Here is a 19,874-nt window from a genome sequence, read left to right as displayed (position 1 = left end):
TTACAGATTATGCAGAACAAAATCATACGCTTCCTCCTTAATGCTCATCCTAGGACACACATAGGTCCTACTCAATTCAGACAGGTCAATATGCTGCCCATGAATCTTAGAGTTCAACAACTCAAACTCAACCATATGTTCAATATTGTCAATAACCAGGCCCCTGAATATTTATCAGGTTCATTTAAACTAAATTCTTCCAACCACAATACTAGGTCCAGCACCTTGTCCTTCGTCATTCCACATGTAAAGTCCTTCGGATCTACTTCTTTTGAGTTCACGGGTGCAAAGCTGTGGAACAGCCTCCCTAGTCACATCAAGGCCAGCGATTCTAAACCGGTTTTTAAAATCAGGGTTAAGCAATTTTTTTACCATGAAATGGCCCTTCAAGATAACAACCAATTTATTTATTATTAGTATCATTTTTTTTTTCATTTTCTATTAAGTCGTCATGCTTGTCTGTGATTTTTCCCTTCTGTGGGCCACAATGGAAACAGGTGTTTTTCGCTTTTTTGTGTCACCCTGTATTTTTTAATGTATTTATTTGTATTATTTGTATTTTTATATTTATACATGTATTTACATTGTTTTATACAAATAAATCAAATCAAAAAAAAAAAAATCAACTGTTTCATCAGATGTTTTCATCAATTGTAAGATAACGTCAAATAGCGTCAAAGAAATGCAGAACAGAGCAAGCTTAGTTTGCATTAAGTTTGTGAGTAAAATCGCTGCAGCGAACACGACTTTATTGACAACCTGCACACAACGATGGTGTAAATTAGCAAGGATTTATAAATCGGAATATTTTTTGGCGTAAGTGCCTTTCCTCCTTTCAACGTATGCAAACATTTAGTGTGGATCCTACACGCACACTGTTTTATCAATGAAACCAGGCCTTTTGTTTACAGAGTGGGTTTAATTCTGTAAACAATGTTCCAACCTTCTTTAATATCCAGCATGTATCAAACGTACTAACTACTAAACTAATAAATGATCATCAGAATGGTCCTCATCTTTCAGGAGTCTCAGCAAAATGATTAACTTATGTTGAAGCTACCCAGCACAGTTTCTGCTTAGTCCACATTCGTATTCTATATTTTATTCTGCATATATTCTTTTAATAACTCTGCACTTCACTGCTTTTTGCACTTCTGGTTAAATGCTGAACTGCATTTTCGTTGTAGTCTCTTATTCAACCCCTGCATTCATTTGTTTGACACTTTTTCACTATTGTTTTGCTGTTGTTGCTGTATATTATCTTCACTTGATTTTAGTTTTATTGCATTTATATGCTTTTATTTATATATTGTATGTCTACACGTACATCTTGTTTGTTTTTTCTACTATTTTTAAGTTTCTGTTGACTTATTGTTAAAAAACCTGGTGGCATATGATTCTTGCAAAATGTATGTGATCTGTATGGTGAAACAATCAGTCAGGAACTTTTACATTTGAACTGATATTGCCACAGACTGTGTTCATCATGTCCGTCTCCATACAATCATTTTGGGCTTTCTATTCCGTCCACTTCCACAGACTACTCGCGTTAAGCCAACCCTGGCGGCACGGTCTGAATGCAAACTGAGGGCGAAACATCACTCAGAGGCACAACGGGGCTCATAGAACTTAATATAGTGTAAAACCATGAAACTAAACTCGGCATTTTATACATGCATTAGCTGGTTGGCTAAGTTACCATTCACTCATTATTCCACCGTGTCCCATTGGCTTAAAGTATGCGGTGTGGGCGGGCGTATTGTTCGTGGCACTGGGGGCGGGACTGATAGGTCCGACAGGGAAACTAAAGAAAGGCGAGGATAACCATTAATACGGTAACGCTGCGTCTAAGTAACTACTCACAACAGCTCTCTGCTTCGCATGTCAGGGTAGGTGTTAGAACCAAGCAATATATGGCGCTCTCAAACTGTGAGCTGTCCACTTTGACAAGAGGCCAGTTGTCCCGGAAAACTCAGCAAAGTTAGCAAGCTAATAGTTTGCCTCCTTGGATGGAATGGAAACTGCTGCTAGCTAGAAGTTAGCCCGTACTCCACATTTTCGGTGAGAAATATAGGTCAAATAAGCATATTAACGTAGATTAAGGTTACATTAGGATTGCAAGTTAACTGTAACGTGACGCAATTCACCAGAGATTGAGTTGACAGATACAATAGCCCTTTACATTAAGAGGTGGGCAGTGAGGAAGTGAAGTTATATCACAACGAAAACTTGCCAAATTCTACAGATACGTCACGCTGAACGCTTTATGAGGACGGTCCCCTGTGTTCCCCTCTCTGAAGCGGGTTAATAGTTCATACAGGGGGCTGGGGGTTATATGTCATCCAGCAAACTATCGTTGAACTGAATTGTATTCAGGCACAATGGTGAACATCAAATCACCAAGATATGTTGATTTTGGTCATTTTTGATAAACAGAGTAAGATTGTTTTGTTTGTTGTTATGATATACTCTGGTTTATTGTCACACAGTTTGTTCAGTGAAGTGACTATTGGTAACAACAACCCAAACTGACTACTGGCTCAAGCATGCACAGCACTGATGTAGTGTTTTGTTGCCACGCTGAAAGACATGACTAAGGAAGGTCAGGCCTATACTGTTGCCAGAATAATAAAATTAACAGTTTGGTCAAGGGGGAAATGTCGGATAGATATCCCATTAAACATATGCCAGATATTACATTTTCTAATGTGGACTTTCCCAGACTTCTCATGAAGAGCCACACATAGGTCACATGTATCTCTTGTCTAAAGTGCAACACGGATCAGCTGTGTCTCAGAAGGTAAAGCGACTGCATCAAATGTGTGAAGATTGCAGTTTTTTTGGGAGTGGACGCAGGATGACACTGGACTATAGGAAAGTGGTGTGTTTATGCGTATGAACCGGCAGCGACACACATCCAGGTGATGTCAGTGTGGGCTTGCATCGAAAACAATGCAGCTCTGATGTCATAGTACCACTAAGAACTGTTGTCAACTTGAGCTTTACTGTGAGATGTGGGCTGTGTTCAGACCCACAACAGTACTGCGTGTGGAAGTGAAGACCCCTCACTCATGTCAATGAGGAGGTCTGTAGCTAAGACTAACCTGGCTCCGTTTCTGGCTGCACCATCACCCAGCAAAGCATTGGTCTGCCAATGAAGTACATGCAAGCGAACATTCTCGGTAGATTACTTTTGTAACGTGAACCTTGTAATAATTCTACAGTTCATCTTGCGATCGCCACAAAAGGAGGAAGATAGACGGATTGTCACCATGATATCTTTCTAGAGTTATTAAATATTATAAGCTGCCGTGCAACGTTCTGGTGTCTGATGAACCTACAAAGTCAAGGATCCGTAGTTCAAACGTGTTGATGCAGGGCTGGGTTTCTCTGAATGCGTGAGAAGAATTACTTACCTGAGAAGAGAAGAAACAGCAACGCCACTGTTGCCAAAGAGCAGAGCTGGAAACTTAGCAGTTCACATTGCTTGGTTGCTTGACTTGTCTAAAATTAAATTGTGATGAAACATTGCAGCTGAACTCCATAAGATTTCAGGATCAGGAATGGAGGAGGGATTTAATTAAGCCGTGCTAGATTATGATCAACTTGAACGGTCGGTTGAGCAAAGAACATGCTCCATTCGTTGCAGACCGGTGCACAAATATTTTCACACTTTACGCACCCCAGCACTTCCAGTTGAGCCTCTTCACATTCCATGGCTCAACAGTTTTGTGTTTCCCATGACCAAACTGTTCATACTGTCCAATACAAGTTTTTATAAAAGTTACTGTCTTTTGCTTTTTTTAAATCTCCGACTTCTCCAAACTCTCCCGTATGCTGGTTAATGTCTTTACTCCTCTTCTCTCAGATGGCTGCGATCAGAAAGAAGCTTGTGATAGTCGGCGACGGCGCCTGCGGCAAAACCTGTCTCCTCATCGTGTTCAGCAAAGATCAGTTCCCCGAGGTTTATGTGCCCACCGTGTTTGAAAACTATGTGGCAGATATTGAGGTGGACGGTAAACAGGTAAGCTGTTTATTATACTGACAAATGCTGTGTTTTTTTCTTCATATTTACAGTATAGAGGATTTCATGTAATTAGCCAAATACCAGCGGTGTTGGCAGGGTTAACTGGACAGAGCCAGGCTAGCAGTTTCCCCCTGCTTCCAGTCGTTCTGCTAAGCTAGGCTAACCAAGTCCTAGCTCCAGCTCTGTACTTAAGACACACCAGACTAAGATCCATCTGAACATCTCACTCTCACAAAGAAAGAGAATATGTGTACTTTCCAAAACATTGAACTATTGCTTGAACATAATATTCACATTCCATATGAACGTTGAGTTATTGGTCACTGTGAAGACATTACTTTCTGTCCTCACCGTTGATGTAACTTTCTTTCTACAATTACAAATCTTTTCTGATCATTCACAAACTTGAATTGAGTTTTTTTTCACCCATGTTTACAAAGAACTTTTGAGTTTCCCTGCACGTGTTTGCATAATATAGAGAGCCATGCCTCTTGATGCAAGTCAGGAGTGTCTGTCGTGACTTGCTCCTTTTCAAGGTCTACGTAGTGAGTGAAGTTAGACACTGCTCTACAGACGCGTCCTATTACCCCGTGCTGCTGTAGGTGGAGCTTGCTCTTTGGGACACAGCGGGTCAGGAGGACTATGACCGCCTGAGGCCTCTCTCCTACCCAGACACAGATGTCATCCTCATGTGTTTCTCCATCGACAGCCCTGACAGTTTGGGTGAGGCTTCTTCTTTGTCGTCGATGTTTTTCTTAAACATTCTGTTGTCTTACCGGTCCATGTTCAACATGTCCACCTTGTGCCTGATGCAGAGAATATTCCAGAGAAGTGGACTCCCGAGGTCAAGCACTTCTGCCCCAACGTGCCCATTATTCTCGTGGGAAACAAGAAAGACCTGCGAAATGACGAGCACACGCGTCGCGAGCTGGCTAAGATGAAACAGGTCAGTGAGGCCGCTTCTTCACTTTAGCTGCTGCGGGTTTCAAGCTCGCCGAGTTAACAGAAAACTCACTCGCCACAGTCCGTAAAACGTCCAGTTATGTACGACGCATGGCTTTGAGCGGCTTCAGATCCCCACCAGAAAAGGCTGAAAATATTCTAAATACAGCATACACTTAAGGAACTCCCCCAAAATGTCCATTTGTTTATTTATTACTCCCAGCTGTTTACCTTGAATTCTTGACAGGTTAAAACGAGATTGGGAGCGTTTTGATTGGCTCTCAACATGGCGACGGTGCTAACAGTATGAACAATGACAAACGTGCCGACAGGGCTAACGGTGTGTACCTGAGGGGGGAACAGGAGGGGCGGTGCGATGCTTCTGCCACGATGCAGTCATCAGCTGTAACCGTCATACGAGTATCAGTGCAGAGTGGCGGCTCACATGCACAGAGAAGCTTGGAAAAAACAGCGCACACACAGAGGGAGAACAATTCTCTGCTCAGGTAGACATTACTCCACCATATCTTTACATAGAACGTAGTTGTTTGCTGCTATATTCATGCTCTGAATGACGTTTATTGCTCCCTCCAAGAAAACCTCTTTTCCTCGCATGCCTACACAAAGCAACAAACAGATGCAGTGCATCCGGGAAGTATTCACAGCACTTCACTTTTCCCACATTTTGTTATGTTACAGCCTTATTCCAAAATGGATTAAATTAATTTTTTCCTCAAAATTCTACACACAATACCCCATAATAATAAAGTGAAAAAAGTTTGTTTTAATTTTTTTGCAAATCTATTAAAAATAAAGAACGAAAATATGACACGTATTCCCAGCCTTTGCTCAATACTTTCTTGAAGCACCTTTGGCAGCAATTACAGCCTCAAGTCTTTTTGAGTACGATGCTTGGCACAACTATTTTTGGGCAGTTTCTCCCATTCTTCTATGCAGGACCTCTCAAGCTCCATCAGGTTGGATGGGGAGCGTCGGTGCACAGCCAATTTTCAGATCCCTCCAGAGAAGTTCAATCGGGTCCAAGTGTGGGCTCTGGCTGGGCCACTCAAGGACATTCACAGAGTTGTCCCGACGCCACTCCTTTGTTATCTTGGCTGTGTGCTTGGGGTCGTTGTACTGTTGGAAGATGAGCCTTCGCCCCAGTCTGAGTTCCAGAGTGCTGTGGAGCAGGTTTTCATCAAGGATGTCTCTGTACATTGCTGCATTCATCTTTCCCTCGATCCTGACTAGTCTCCCAGTTCCTGCCGCTGAAGAAGTTTGGAACCACCAGGACTCTTCCTGGAGTTGTCCACCCGGCCAAACTGAGCGATCGGGGGAGAAAGGCCTTAGTCAGGGAGGTGACCAAGAACCCGATGGTCACTCTGACAGAGCTCCAGCGTTGCTCTGTGAAGAGAGAACCTTCCAGAAGGACAACCATCTCTGCAGCATTCCACCAATCAGGCCTGTATGGTAGCGTGGCCAGACGGAAGCCAGTCCTCAGTCAAAGGCACATGACAGCCCGCCTGGAGTTTGCCAAAAGGCACCTGAAGGACTCTCAGACCATGAGCAACTACCGTAAATGTTCTGGTCTGAATGCCAAGAAACCAGGCACCGCTCATCACCGGGCCAACACCATCCCTACAGTGAAGCATGGTGGTGGCAGCATCATGCTGTGGGGATGTTCTTCCATTCATGGATGATGGAGGCCATTGTGCTCATTGGGACCTTCAATGCTGCAGACATTTTTCAGTACCCTTCCCCAGATCTGTGCCTGGATACAATCCAGTCTCGGAGGTCTACAGACAGTTCCTTGGACCTCATGGCTTGGTTTGTGCTCTGGCATGCACTGTCAACTGTGGGACCTGATATAGACAGCTGTGTGCCTTTCCAAATCATGTCCAATCAACTGAATTCACCACAGATGGACTCCAATCAAGTTGTAGCAACATCTCAAGGATGATCAGTGGAAACAGGATGCACCTGAGCTCAGTTTTGAGTGTCATGGCAAAGGCTGTGAATACTTATGTTCATGTGATTCTTTTTCGCTTTTTATTTCAAATAGATTTGCAAAAATTTCAAAAACATATTTCCGGATGCACTGTAAGTCATTAACAATAGCAAAACTATTTCAAAACATCCATTTCAAAACTGTCACAGCGAGAGAAAGCAAAAGGCAACGGAAAGGTTTTCATTTCTCTGTAAGTTCCTTTCTATGCCGTTAGACACTCATAAGACCGATCTATATTACTTTATGAATGATTTCTACAGGTGGATGATACCCCTTCATGATTTTGGTTGATCCAAACAGGAGCCAGTGAAGTCAGACGAGGCGAGGGACATGGCTAACCGGATCAATGCCTTTGGTTACCTGGAGTGCTCGGCCAAGACAAAGGACGGTGTGCGGGAGGTGTTTGAGATGTCCACCAGGGCGGCGCTGCAGGCCAAGAGGAGAGGCAAGAAGGGCGGCTGCCTCCTGCTATAGAGCGTCGGTCACACGGGATCGGGAGGGGAGGGAGACACAAACCAGGCCAAAAAAATAAATCAACTTCCCTCCTCCGTGTCTGCTTCGACACCAAGGTGGGCACAATTGAACGGGTGGTATGAGGAGAAGAGTCAACCCGGGCTTAAGGGGAAAGAAGGAAGGTCGAATGCAATGGGAAAGGGAGCACATACATTTAAGTACAAGGTTATAGCTTTTAGCTTTCAAATGAAAAATACTGTCATCTTGTGTTTAGGATTATTTAGACATGACATTATTAGGAGAATGCGAAGACAACATTGCTCTCACTCGTACTTTTTAAAGGAGTGGGAGGGTGTGAAGGGTTTCTGTTCTGAACCATAGCGCTCTGGTTTGAGGGTTGAGACCAGTTCACCCCAGATGCATGCCTGCCTGACTAACTGTGGGGAGACTTCCAGGGCCAGCAGCGGGGCCGTGCTGGTCCTTCTCCTTCATAACCCAACTTTCCCTTTTATCAACCTGTAGTCTTTCATATAGAATTCCATTCATTTAAAGAGCTGATTTAGATTGTTGGCATCTGAGGTTATGAGACCAACTTGTTTGAGTGTTTTGTACAAGCTTGTTAATGAATGGAACACTTAACAAATGGAGATTAAGTTGAGCTCTACTTTCAATCAGAAAACCATGTGATTGATTTGACGTGGACGGTCAGACGCACTGTATACAGTTGGGAATTAAAGGGTTAAAAAGGTGTTTGATCCTCCAAACAGTAACTGCTAACTTTAGGAGGAAGCCTCCCTGATTTCTGATTTGCTCCCGTTTTAATTGACTGTTAATGCAAACTCAACACCATGGCCATGTCTCCCCATTGTCCTTATATCATTTCTACTGCACCATTTCCATCACTACACTTAGCTTCATGCTTAACACAAATGCTGTTTTCAGTCACTAATTATTTACAGTCACTTTGCTGTTCTTTTCCCCTTAGTGTTGTTCAGCTACCATCAATGAAATGCTACGCTTTATGTCCAGATTTTACTTTGAAATCCTTCCATCAGGTCATAGGATGTCCTCTAGTTACTGGTATGCTTTTAATTTGAAACATTTACAGGAAGTGCAGAGTTTCAGAGGCAGTAACTTAACAGCAATAACAAAAACTGCAACATGGAAGCAACTGTTATGATGACGTGACTTTCGTACTGATACATTATACTGAATTTAAGCATGTGAGACATGATGGTACAGTAACTCCACCCTCAGTGTTTTAACCAGACGTTATTTGTTGTCCAGCTGTTGTTGGACACTCCCATTATTTAAATTCCAGCTTTTATTTTGAAAGTTCTGGTGTCGCGGAACGCCAGGCTGTTATCGGAAGTGTGTTTCGTTTCCACTCTGCCTGTTCACTCGTGATGCCTACAACTATTCTTTTATTTCTGCTTCTTTTTCTGTTGTATGTTTTTTGAACTACGTGATATTCTACTGCCTTATCTTGTATTATTTGCAAACAGCTTAAAACTAAAATGTCAGTGTGGTATACAATAAAATTATGACTCCTAAAGGATTGGTTATTTGTAGGAGGACTATTGTTTTGTATCCTCACATTTCACCAGTCATCTTTTTTAATGTATTCTAAAGGAAATAAATTGTAACTGAGAATGACCAGATACCACATGCTTTGTCTTTATTTCAGTCATTGTCATGAATCACGCTTGTGTCCGGCCCTCACAGGTGGAGTAGTCTTCACAAAGGTTCAAACCAACTCTGCTCTAGAATCCTAGTAAAGATCCAAAACCTGTCAGGTTGGACTTTGTGGAAAGACCTTTAATAAATTTAAAAAATGTACACATTTAATGAGCTATTTGCGAAAAAGTGAGATTTGTACATCTTCAATTCATCATCTCTCTAATAAGTGTTGTACTATTGTAATCATTAAGTTAACGTTGTTTAAATTAAAGCTACACTGTAAGAAAAGTCAGTGAATGTTACGGTGATAAACTGTTAAATCACAACAGTAAGAGACCGTAAATTGTAAATCGGTTATATTCAGTTTATCGGACAGTGAAACACCGTAAATACAAATATCAGCTAATACAATAATTTGTGCATGTATTTCTTGTATAGAATACATTTTGTCACTGTTAAATGTACTACGCATTGTACTGATAACGGAAATACACCGTAATATGAAAAAATAATCCATACCGTACATTTTGCACTCATTTCTTTTAAAACATACATTTGGTTACTGTTAAATGTACGGACCACTGTGCTGCCAACGGAGAAATAACACATTATACATTTAACAGGCAGCCTCGTATGTTTTGCATTTATTATTCGTATAAAATACATTTTGTCACTGTTAAATGTACTAAACATTGTACTGATAACGAAAATGCACCGTAATATGAAAAAAGATCCATACCGTGATTTTTGCATTCATTACTTTTAAGAAATACACTGTGTTACTGTTAAATGTACGGACCATTGCACTGCCAATGGAGGTAAAACGCATCATACATTCAACAGCCGGCCCCGTATTTTTTGCATTTATTATTCGTAAAATAGTCGGTATCTCACTGTTAAATGTACTAAACATTGTACTGTAACGGAAATACACCGTAATATGAACAAAAATCCATACCGTGATTTTTGCATTCATTACTTTTAAATATTACACTGTGTTACTGTTACATGTACGGACCATTGTACTGCCAATGGAGGTAAAACACATCATACATTCAACAGCCGGCCCGGTATTGTTTTCATTCATTTTTTGTAAAATATTCAGTTTGTCACTGTTAAATGTACTAAACATTGTACTGATAACGAAAATGCACCGTAATATGAAAAAAATCCATACCGTGATTTTTGCATTTATTACTTTTGAAAGCTACATTTGGTTACTGTTAAATATATGGACCATTGCACTGCAAATGGCGGTAAAATGCATCATATATTCAACTGCCAGCCCCGTAGTTTTTGCATCTATTATTCGTAGAATATGCAGTTTGTCACAGTTAAATGTACTAAACATTGTTCTGGTAACAGAAATACACCGTAATATGAACAAAAATCCATACCGTGATTTTTGCACTTATTACTTTTAAAAGATACATTTTGTTGCTGTTAAATGTACGGACCATTGCCCTGCTAATGGAGGTAAAATGCATCATACATTCAACTGCCAGCCCCGTAGTTTTTGCATCTATTATTCGTAGAATATGCAGTTTGTCACAGTTAAATGTACTAAACATTGTTCTGGTAACAGAAATACACCGTAATATGAACAAAAATCCATACCGTGATTTTTGCACTTATTACTTTTAAAAGATACATTTTGTTGCTGTTAAATGTACGGACCATTGCCCTGCTAATGGAGGTAAAATGCATCATACATTCAACTGCCAGCCCCGTAGTTTTTGCATCTATTATTCGTAGAATATGCAGTTTGTCACAGTTAAATGTACTAAACATTGTTCTGGTAACAGAAATACACCGTAATATGAACAAAAATCCATACCGTGATTTTTGCACTTATTACTTTTAAAAGATACATTTTGTTGCTGTTAAATGTACGGACCATTGCCCTGCTAATGGAGGTAAAATGCATCATACATTCAACTGCCAGCCCCGTAGTTTTTGCATCTATTATTCGTAGAATATGCAGTTTGTCATTGTTAAATGTACTAAACATTGTACTGGTAACGGAAATACACCGTAATATGAACAAAAATCCTGACCGTGATTTTTGCATTCATTACTTTTAAGAAATACAGCCAGCCCCGTATTTTTTCATTTATTGTTCGTAAAATATTCAGTTTGTTAAATGTACTAAACATTGTACTGGTAACAGAAATACACCGTAATATGAACAAAAATCCATACCGTGATTCTTGCATTTGAATGGGAAATTCCAAACACTTTTCCCATAGTGAACTATGGATTTTTTACCTAATTCAGCCTAAATACCCATAGAAAACAATGGGCTAGGACCCTGGAATTTTTACAGTCAATTGACCTTTGGCCAAAGATCAAGTGGTATGAAAATCAATGGGAAATTCCAAACACTTTTCCCATAGTGAACTAAGGATATTTGACCCAATTCAGCCTAAATACCCATAGAAAACAATGGCTAGGACCCTGACATTTTCACAGTCATTCCACCTTTGCCCACAGATTAAATGATGCGAATATCAGTTGGAAATTGATTGTTTATTTCACCTAACATCAAGGATTCTAACCCAATGGTACTTATGATCCGAAATGGCCTTTTCTCTCAATTTTTACACTTTAAATCAAAGTAGAGATTTGAATCCTTTTCCTCCTTAAAGAGGGGCTAGTGAATATGAATTTGCGGCCGTAGATGCAAGCTAAGGTCCCCAAACACAGCCCCAAAGGTCAAAATTGAGGCATATTGCCTTATCTTTCGGCCTGTTTTTGGAAAGTGAGAAACGGCCCATTAAATCTGAGAGAAAGGTTGAAACTGCCTGAATTTTGCATAAATCATTCTCCTGTGATAACATGATGCAGGATCTAAAGCAAGATCTCTGCAGACCCTTGGGAAAGCTAACTTCTGTTAGCAGCATGCTAATGACTTGAATCCAATTGAGCCTTAAAGAGGGTCCTCTTTTGTCCATCATATGTGAATATTAGGACAACAAGCCATTTCCAAGTTTTTTCAAATGCACCCAACAGAGATGATTCGAACCAGATGGCACTTATTTTCCCAAATGGCCGAAAGCCAGTTTTCACCAGTCTTTTCTCTAACTTTTTATACTTTAAATCAGGGTAGAGATTTGACTCATTTTCTCCTTGGGAAACCCTCATCACCATTACCTACCTATAATCTGGACTTCGTAGCTGCAAGTTAAGGTCCCCAAAAACAGCCCCAAAGGGCTTAATTGATGCCTTATTCCCTTATATGAGTGGATTTTTTGACATATGCAAGAATTGCCATAATCTCTCAAATATGGGTCCCAGAACCCACAGATTAGCGAGCAGCATGTCCAGCGGTGTTGGCAGACCTACAGAGCGGCCCCGTCTGAAGTCACGTTAACCTAATTCATGATATAGATTAGACCGGACCGTGTACGTTTTAGTGATCTGTTTTACCGTTAATTCGGAAAAACCAAAATACGGAAATACCATGGTATTCTGGTTTTTCGTTTCAAACCAAGAATGGGAAAATGGAAATGGGCGGTCGTATTTCCGTTTTTTGTTCTGAATTCAAAAATGGAAAAACCAAGAACCAAAGTCAAATAAGGTCCGTGTACGTTTTAGTCATCTGTTTTACCGTTCAGTCAAAAAATACGGAAATACGGAAATGCCATGGTATTCTCGTTTTTCGTTTTTGCAAATCCCTTTTTAGTTTTTTCATTTAAAACGAGACACAGAGCACAGCAGGTAACCGGGAAAGAAGAATATTTCAAGAACTTTATACATTAATTAATTAATCTGGGCCGATGGGAGTGCGTTAGCATCAGTAGTTGACTATATGCTGTTTAATATTCATTTATCTATGTACACAGCAATAATTAAGTTTTCGATTAATCGGTGCATTTGATGCAATACAGTTCGTGATATAGTTTAATCAAAGTCATTTTCGTGTTCAGAGTTGTAGGCACTGATATTTATTTTTCCACCGTATTTTGCTGTTGATTTAGTGAACCTGAAGTAGATGCAAAGTCAAAGTGTTTACCAGTTTTACCAGTAGATGACAGTATAAGTGTATTTAAACCATAGATTTAGTCATATTTACCAGTGCCTCTAGGTTATTGATACAGATGTATTTAATGCTGATTATTTCATCTGATATTTGATGTTCATGGTTAATTTGCATTAGTTGTATACATCATGTATTTACATGTTATATTTGTGTAATTTAAGAACTCAACATACATGGAAGAGCGAGCTTGTGTTCATGATCATGAGGCAATAGATATTGACAATTGAAAGCATAAGATAAAACAACAAAAATGCACAGTATATACAATGAAATAGAAGTGTTAAATTAACGAACTGGTTGGTAGTCATTGAGGCTAGATGGTTTCCTCTTTCGTTGTAAATTGGATTAATTTGCTCTATCATCACGAAGGTAAAAGGTCACATTTTGCCTGAGTACACTGTGTTGGCCTTTATAGTGGTTTAAATGATCAGATCCCCTTCCAGGTAGCAGGTGCTTGTGATTCTATACAGGCAGTATGACGCGTCTTCTTTAAATAAAAAGTTTTATTTAGCTTTCAAGTCAATAAAGTAGTCAAGGAAAAACTAAGTTTGTTAGTGTAATGCATGCACAGAAAACACATTGTGATAAGTGTAACCACAAATATTAACAATATCTGATGTAATTGATCTTGTTTTGAACAATAAGATTAAACAATAATAAAAAGTTATAAGTTATATATTCCATATGAACAATAATAAAAAGTTATAAGTTATATATTCCATATATAATAGTACATTGCAAATACATTGCCAATAATTGTACTATTTGCAAATATATAAAATATACTAACATTGTACGTCTAACAATTTGCAAATTAAATCTTTAAACACACTTTCAAATAAATGTAATATAGTGCATTTTCGAGAGAGAGAGAGAGAGCGAGAGAGAGAGAGAGAGAGAGAGAGAGAGAGAGAGAGAGAGAGGCGGCAGTGGTCGGAGCACCTGTTGGAGGTTGAACTTTTGAACCCACTTCAGCGCGCTTTCTACGCGCCCTTTCTACGCGCTCAGCTCTGCTCTGCTCTGCTCAGCACCTGCTCGTCAGAGAGGCGGCAGTGATCAACCAACACATTAATTTAAAAAAAGCACTGGTCGCAGGTTGAACTTTTGAACCCACGTCCGCGCGCTTTCTACGCGCCATTTCTACGTGCTCAGCACCTGAGCTGCTCGTCTGCTCTTCTGTGGGGATTATCCTGAACACTATTGAAGAACAACTGCCTGACTCCTAGGAACAAAACACTTCTTCTGGAGGTAAGCATACCTACATAATTCATTACAGTCGGAGAGGAGAGTAACAGCTTTTTTGAACTGACGTTACCGTACATTTTTAAAATCAGGATAAGGCTCTCTCTACGACATATGTGTCAAACTCAAGGCCCGCGGGCCGAATCCGGCCCGCCACGTCATTTTATGTGGCCCGCGAATTCGCAAGCAAAAAAAAAGATTTTTTTTTTTTTTTTTCTTCTTTTTTTTTGGAAAAATAATTTAAAGTTAGACTTGAAAATAAAAGTATCCCCAAGGTCGAAATTATGAGATAGAAAGTTGAAATTATGAGACAGCATGTTGTCTGTGTACCGACATTAAAACTATCACAACAGGTGGACAGGAGAGGCAACAGCCCGAAAAGAGGTTTTCCAACGATTGATTGAGTTGAAAAAGATTGACAAATAATCCCAAAATGTCCACGAAGAGAAAAATTGATGCAGAGGGAAGAAAATGTAATGAAAGATGTGAAAGCGAATACATATTTGTGCTTCAAGGAGAAAACGGGTCTGTCTTCTGTGTTATGAGGCGTGTCGGTGATGAAGGATACAATTCACGTCGGCACTTTGACACCAAACACGGAGCTAAATTTAGCCTCCAAGAAAAACATCAAGTTGTCTAAGAATTAAAAGGCAGAGTGCAATCACAGCAGAATATATTTACACAGCTACAGCCCAGTGCATGCTGAAGGTGTGTGAGCAGAGCTCCGACCAGATACAGACTTTTACAAATGTCAGTTTGTGAAGAAACACCATCGCAGACCGAGTTCATGAACTAGCAGCAATCTAACAACACAGCTAGCTGAGAGACGAGCAGGTACTTGTGTTTCTAATGAACTGTTGATGAAAGCACAGACAACACGGATACATCATCTATCATGTTCATCAGACCTGACTCTCAGTGAGCAGCTCTTGGATGTAGCTGCATGCACAGGACGACGACAGGGAGGAACATTAGTGATGCAGAGAGGTGAACAAACAGCTTTGAACAAAGTTTATGTCATAACTTGTGTTTGATATTTGTCTTTGTTATTTTCTTTCATAGTTTGATCTTTGATAGAGTCATGTGGGTTTCTTAACCCTCAATTAAAATGATTTATGTTATAACAACAGAAATGTGTTTAAATATCATTTTTCATTTATATAACTGCATGTACAATATGTTTACACTTAAATAAACAATAATCAAATGCAGAGAGTTATTTAACAATATGTTGGGGAGAAGTTAGTGATACAGTCTTACAGTTACAACCGGCCCTTTGAGGGCGACCGTGATGCTGATGTGGCCCAGAGTGGAGATGAGTTTGACACCCCTGCTCTACGAGGACAGTTGGAGGGCTGCTCAGAAGATGTGAAGGATATGGTGCACCTTCTTCTCTCCTATTTTGATGAAAAAGAGGAGAACCTCTTCCACTATGTGGAAGAAACATGTCTGGTAAAAGAAGTAGAAGTGGAAAGCTTGCCGGTGACACCATGCATCATTGTATGTGGTAAGTTGATATTTATTTTTACTGACGAAACCGTAACTAATGTAAGGAAATATTGCATGGAATGCACCGTCATGCTATAAAGTGCTAGGTGTGTTTCTTCCCAGTAGTATTTTCTTCTCTATAACGGTGTAATAGATTCATTCAGTTTGACCTATCAGCTTCTTTCCTGAGGCTTCACTGGGACTCTTCTACTCCAAAATGAATGAAATGGACCAGCAAACACCAGCATTTTGAGCTAAAAAAGGTTTTGAAGAATACATATTTGTTGTTCATTCTGTTATTGTTGTTTATTCTTCAAACACCTGTGCCAGCTCAAAATGCTGGTGTTTGCTGGTCCAGATCCACTTCACTTTTTTTTGGATGGTAATGGCTGGTTTTCTGTAATTATTTTCTACGTCTATTTTGTAGGAACCTCCTGCTATGCATCGAGGCAGTTCATGCTAAGTGTCGACGGCAAGGTTGTGAATGACCAAATCCCAAACTTCATTTCTGCCATCTGTTTGATGTTTGGAAGCTATTACTGCCTCAATATCCACTATCCTGTGGTTCTGGGCTCCACACTTGAGTTCCTTCAGAGGTAAAGTAATGTATATATATTTTTTTAATTTCTTCATTTCGAGCAAATCACTGTATTTAGTGGTTGATTATGAATTCTTGTGTTCACAAAGGTGTTTCTTCCTCATCAATCCAGAGAAGGGCACAAAAGTTGAAACCAAGAAAAACAAGAAGCAACTGTCAGTGAACCCAAGAGTCCTCACCCTCATTGCGGATGTCTCTGATCATGAGTGGAGAGAGACATGTTAGAGACGGACTTATCCAACGGAACTGTTAAAGGACCTGTGTGTAGAATTGAGGAGAATTGATTGGCAGTAATGGAATATAGTATTCATATATAGATTTTCATTAGTGTCAAAACTAAGAATAATTGGGTTGTCATTACTTCAGACTGAGCCCTGTATATCTACATAGGAAGCAGGTCCTCTTCAAGGTGCCAATTTTTACCGTTGATATTCAGAAAAGTATTATTTAAAGTATTTAAAGTATTATTTAATGTTTTCAGTTAGCTTTTGGTTTTATAAGCAGTTTGTGTTGTGTTCATTCAGAACAGTATATATATATATATATATATATATATATATATATATATATATATATATATATATATATATATATATATATATATATATATATACTTTTGTTTTGGTATTCATTGTTCTAATAAGCAGTTGTTCAGGTTCTGTCCAATTTATGTGAACTGGCTTATTGTACATCGAGGTGAAATTACTAATGCCTACTGATAACTTCAACAATGAGGTCAAAGCAACAGTATGTTTTGTTAGAGGCTGTTCTTTCAGTTTAAACCTGACGTTTGACCTAAGAAAAGATTTTACATTACATGTAGTGAGTTATTCAATTTTAGCTTGTTATTTCTTCCCAGAACAAACATTTCAGATTCACTAGCAGGGTAGGTAGAATCCAAGGAGGAACAGAGCTTCTTTACTATCCATGCATTTGAGATAATAAAGCTGTCCCTAAAGACAATTTGAGCCTTTGTTTCAGTGCTTTTGTTAAACTTCAGAGTAGGTTGAATGCAGGTGGCATTGCTAAGAAGAATTTCCTTTAAGGTAAGTAAATTGTACACATTTCTAACAAATATCTGAACATTTTTATTGGTACATGTGCAGTTTGTGCAGGACATTAAGACAATTTACTCTTATCTTGTAACATTTAATTAATTTGCTCCTGCCACCTTTCAGACATTGCATTCAAACTCGAGTGGTTATGGACTTGGATGAGAACCAGGAAAACGGTGAGATTCTAAAAGCAAACTGTTTTTTTTTTGTTTTTACTTTTAAAGATGATTTTCTGTCATTTGTGTTTTATTGGACAGCAGAAGTAGAGAGACAGGAACCACAGTGGAGTGAGAGGGGATGATCTGCAGCAAAGGGCCCAACGGGAATCAAACCTTTGTTGCTGGATAACAATATGTGGTACGTGCTAAACCAGGTCAGGAACTGGTTTTATTTTTGATTGTGAATTTAGCCATTTAATTTTAATTTGCAACCTTTGCATTGAAAAGAGTAAAGGTTGATGCTTGAGATGATTTCATCTTTCACTTAAGAGGATGTATGTCCACCCCTTGTCTTTTTTTTCTCTTTATTCTTTCTTTCAGGTGTGATTACGACAATCAGCGGTTGTACTTCAGATGGACCTCATCACCCTCTTTGCTGTCCTACTAGTCTAACCTTGTGATTGGATACATATGAGTTTTGTCAAGGATAAACAGTGGTAAGTTGTTGTAAAGTTTAATGTATGTTCATTTAACAAGAGAAGGCTTTAGGGTCTTCTATTTTTGTAAGCACTGTGTAGCCATTTCATGTTCAAACAGTGTATGCATGTATTCTTGATGTTAAGCACTGCATAAAACGGCATTGCATAATCCAATAACCTTTTTTTGACATACTGTGAATTCATTTTGACTTTATTGACATACCATACGTATTATGGCTATTTCTTATTCATGAATCATATTTGTAGCTTGACCTTTTCATGAAATCTTTAACCCTACTCTTTGTTTACCCTTTTGTAAGTTTGTTCTGTTTCACCCTCTTTAATGTTTTGTGTTTTTATAGTTTGATTGTTTTGTGTGTGAAGTCTGTGAGAACCATTTTGCAACTGTGTAAGTGCTATATAAAGTTATATTATTGGTGATGTTACTGTTATTATTATTGTTAGTATTAATGTTTTCTATGTTGTCTTTTTTTCTGGCTGGAGGATCATGCTAGCCCACAGCGAACACCAGATTGACTTGTGAGTCTTCAAGCAGAAATCATGACACCTGCCTAAAGTTCCAGTTTCCTGAACAGCATACCCTGTCTGTATGAGACTCTGTCCCACCTGTCTTCAGTCAAGTCTGGACCCAATGACTCAGACACCAGTCTTGTCAAGGCTAATTAGAGGTAAGCAGTGTGATAGGTGCAACTCAAACTTCACTTGTGGGCCCTTCTTATACGGGAGATTTACGGTGATTTACGGTGAAGGTAAACAGTCCACCTGGGAGGCTGTGGTTGATCGTCAACAGATCAAGAAAGTGACAGAATCCATGAATGGAAGGTTATTGAAAAGAAGGGGGGGGGGGCTATATTGGTAACAGATACATTTTTTTAAATATCAATAACGTTTATTTGTAAATTTTGAGTTTGTTTATTATTCTCACTTTAACAGATGAAAATAAACAAGTGAGATGGGAACAGTTTTCATTTAGTTGCATAATAATTGTGCACACAGATATTCTCCTAAGAAAGCCAAAACCTCAGTTTTACTTTCTTAAATATTCAGGTTTGAAGTTTATTAACATTTTGAATTGACCAAGAGCACTGTAGTTGTTCAATAATAAAATGAATCCTCAAAAATAAAACTTGCCTAATAATTGTGCACACAGTGTATTTTTTGGAGGCATCTGTGTATTTAGGCTGCCTGTCGACAGAAATTAAACACATGCTGATGATGCCTTATTGCTGAAATGTGTAGTTTTTTTTTACCATTCTACCTGATAGTTATTATTTTGTATTAAGTATAAAGTGCTGGTTTCTTCTAGGTCATTGGAGCTCAGTCTAAGAAAGTAAATGTTTCTCTGTGTAGGCATCATGTTGAAGCACTGCATCAATCTAACTTTGCCTTTGTTTCTGTTTTTGGGTGCAGAGAGGATCATTCCAGTCCACAGTCAATACCTGATGGTCAACAGACGAGTCCTCAAGCAGAACTAGTGAAAATACACGCTTCAAGTTCCAGCTTCCTGAACTTCATGTCCATGTGAGATGCTATACCATGTTGAGTGCCCTCTTCAGTCAAGTCTGGACTCAGTGACTCATTACTCTTGATCAACTCAGGGCAAGTGGCTAATCCTTTCATGTTTATTCATGGTTATCCTTAATATATATGGACACATGCTGTTTCTTCAAGATCTCAACAC

The 19,874-nt window shown here is 39.2% G+C and overlaps 1 protein-coding gene and 1 long non-coding RNA gene across 4 annotated transcripts; both read left to right on the top strand.

The window, feature by feature from the left end:
- Positions 1–1,775: 1,775 nt before the first annotated feature.
- rhoaa (ras homolog gene family, member Aa) lies at positions 1,776–9,084 on the top strand. 3 transcript variants are annotated; one of them, XM_079274248.1, is made up of 5 exons: positions 1,776–1,835; positions 3,869–4,024; positions 4,630–4,750; positions 4,843–4,973; positions 7,278–9,084. In XM_079274248.1, exons 2-5 carry the CDS (start codon positions 3,869–3,871, stop codon positions 7,449–7,451), a joined length of 582 nt encoding a protein of 193 aa, XP_079130374.1. In that variant the 5' UTR covers positions 1,776–1,835; the 3' UTR covers positions 7,452–9,084. The 3 variants fall into 3 exon arrangements, with proteins under 3 accessions (XP_079130374.1, XP_079130376.1, XP_079130375.1); XM_079274250.1 differs by having other exon boundaries at positions 1,821–1,889; XM_079274249.1 differs by lacking the exon at positions 1,776–1,835 and adding an exon at positions 1,902–2,061.
- A 6,670-nt stretch (positions 9,085–15,754) lies between these two features.
- LOC306781094 lies at positions 15,755–16,869 on the top strand. Its single transcript, XR_013772185.1, has 3 exons — positions 15,755–15,901; positions 16,310–16,478; positions 16,570–16,869. It is a non-coding gene; the product is annotated as an uncharacterized lncRNA (long non-coding RNA).
- Positions 16,870–19,874: the final 3,005 nt, after the last annotated feature.

This window comes from Melanostigma gelatinosum (assembly GCF_949748355.1).
Source record: "Melanostigma gelatinosum genome assembly, chromosome: 8".
In the NCBI taxonomy this organism is placed as follows: Eukaryota; Metazoa; Chordata; class Actinopteri; order Perciformes; family Zoarcidae; genus Melanostigma; species Melanostigma gelatinosum.
The sequence above is the reverse complement of the archived record's forward strand: the minus strand, read 5'-3'. Positions and strand labels throughout refer to the sequence as shown.

Bases quoted from the DNA above. Each gene is read 5' to 3' on its own strand.
- rhoaa (XM_079274248.1), top strand. From the start codon at position 3,869: ATGGCTGCGATCAGAAAGAAGCTTGTGATAGTCGGCGACGGCGCCTGC. The intron at 4,751-4,842 runs GTGAGGCTTCTT...TGCCTGATGCAG, and splicing joins CGACAGCCCTGACAGTTTGG to AGAATATTCCAGAGAAGTGG. The intron at 4,974-7,277 runs GTCAGTGAGGCC...TGATCCAAACAG, and splicing joins AGCTGGCTAAGATGAAACAG to GAGCCAGTGAAGTCAGACGA.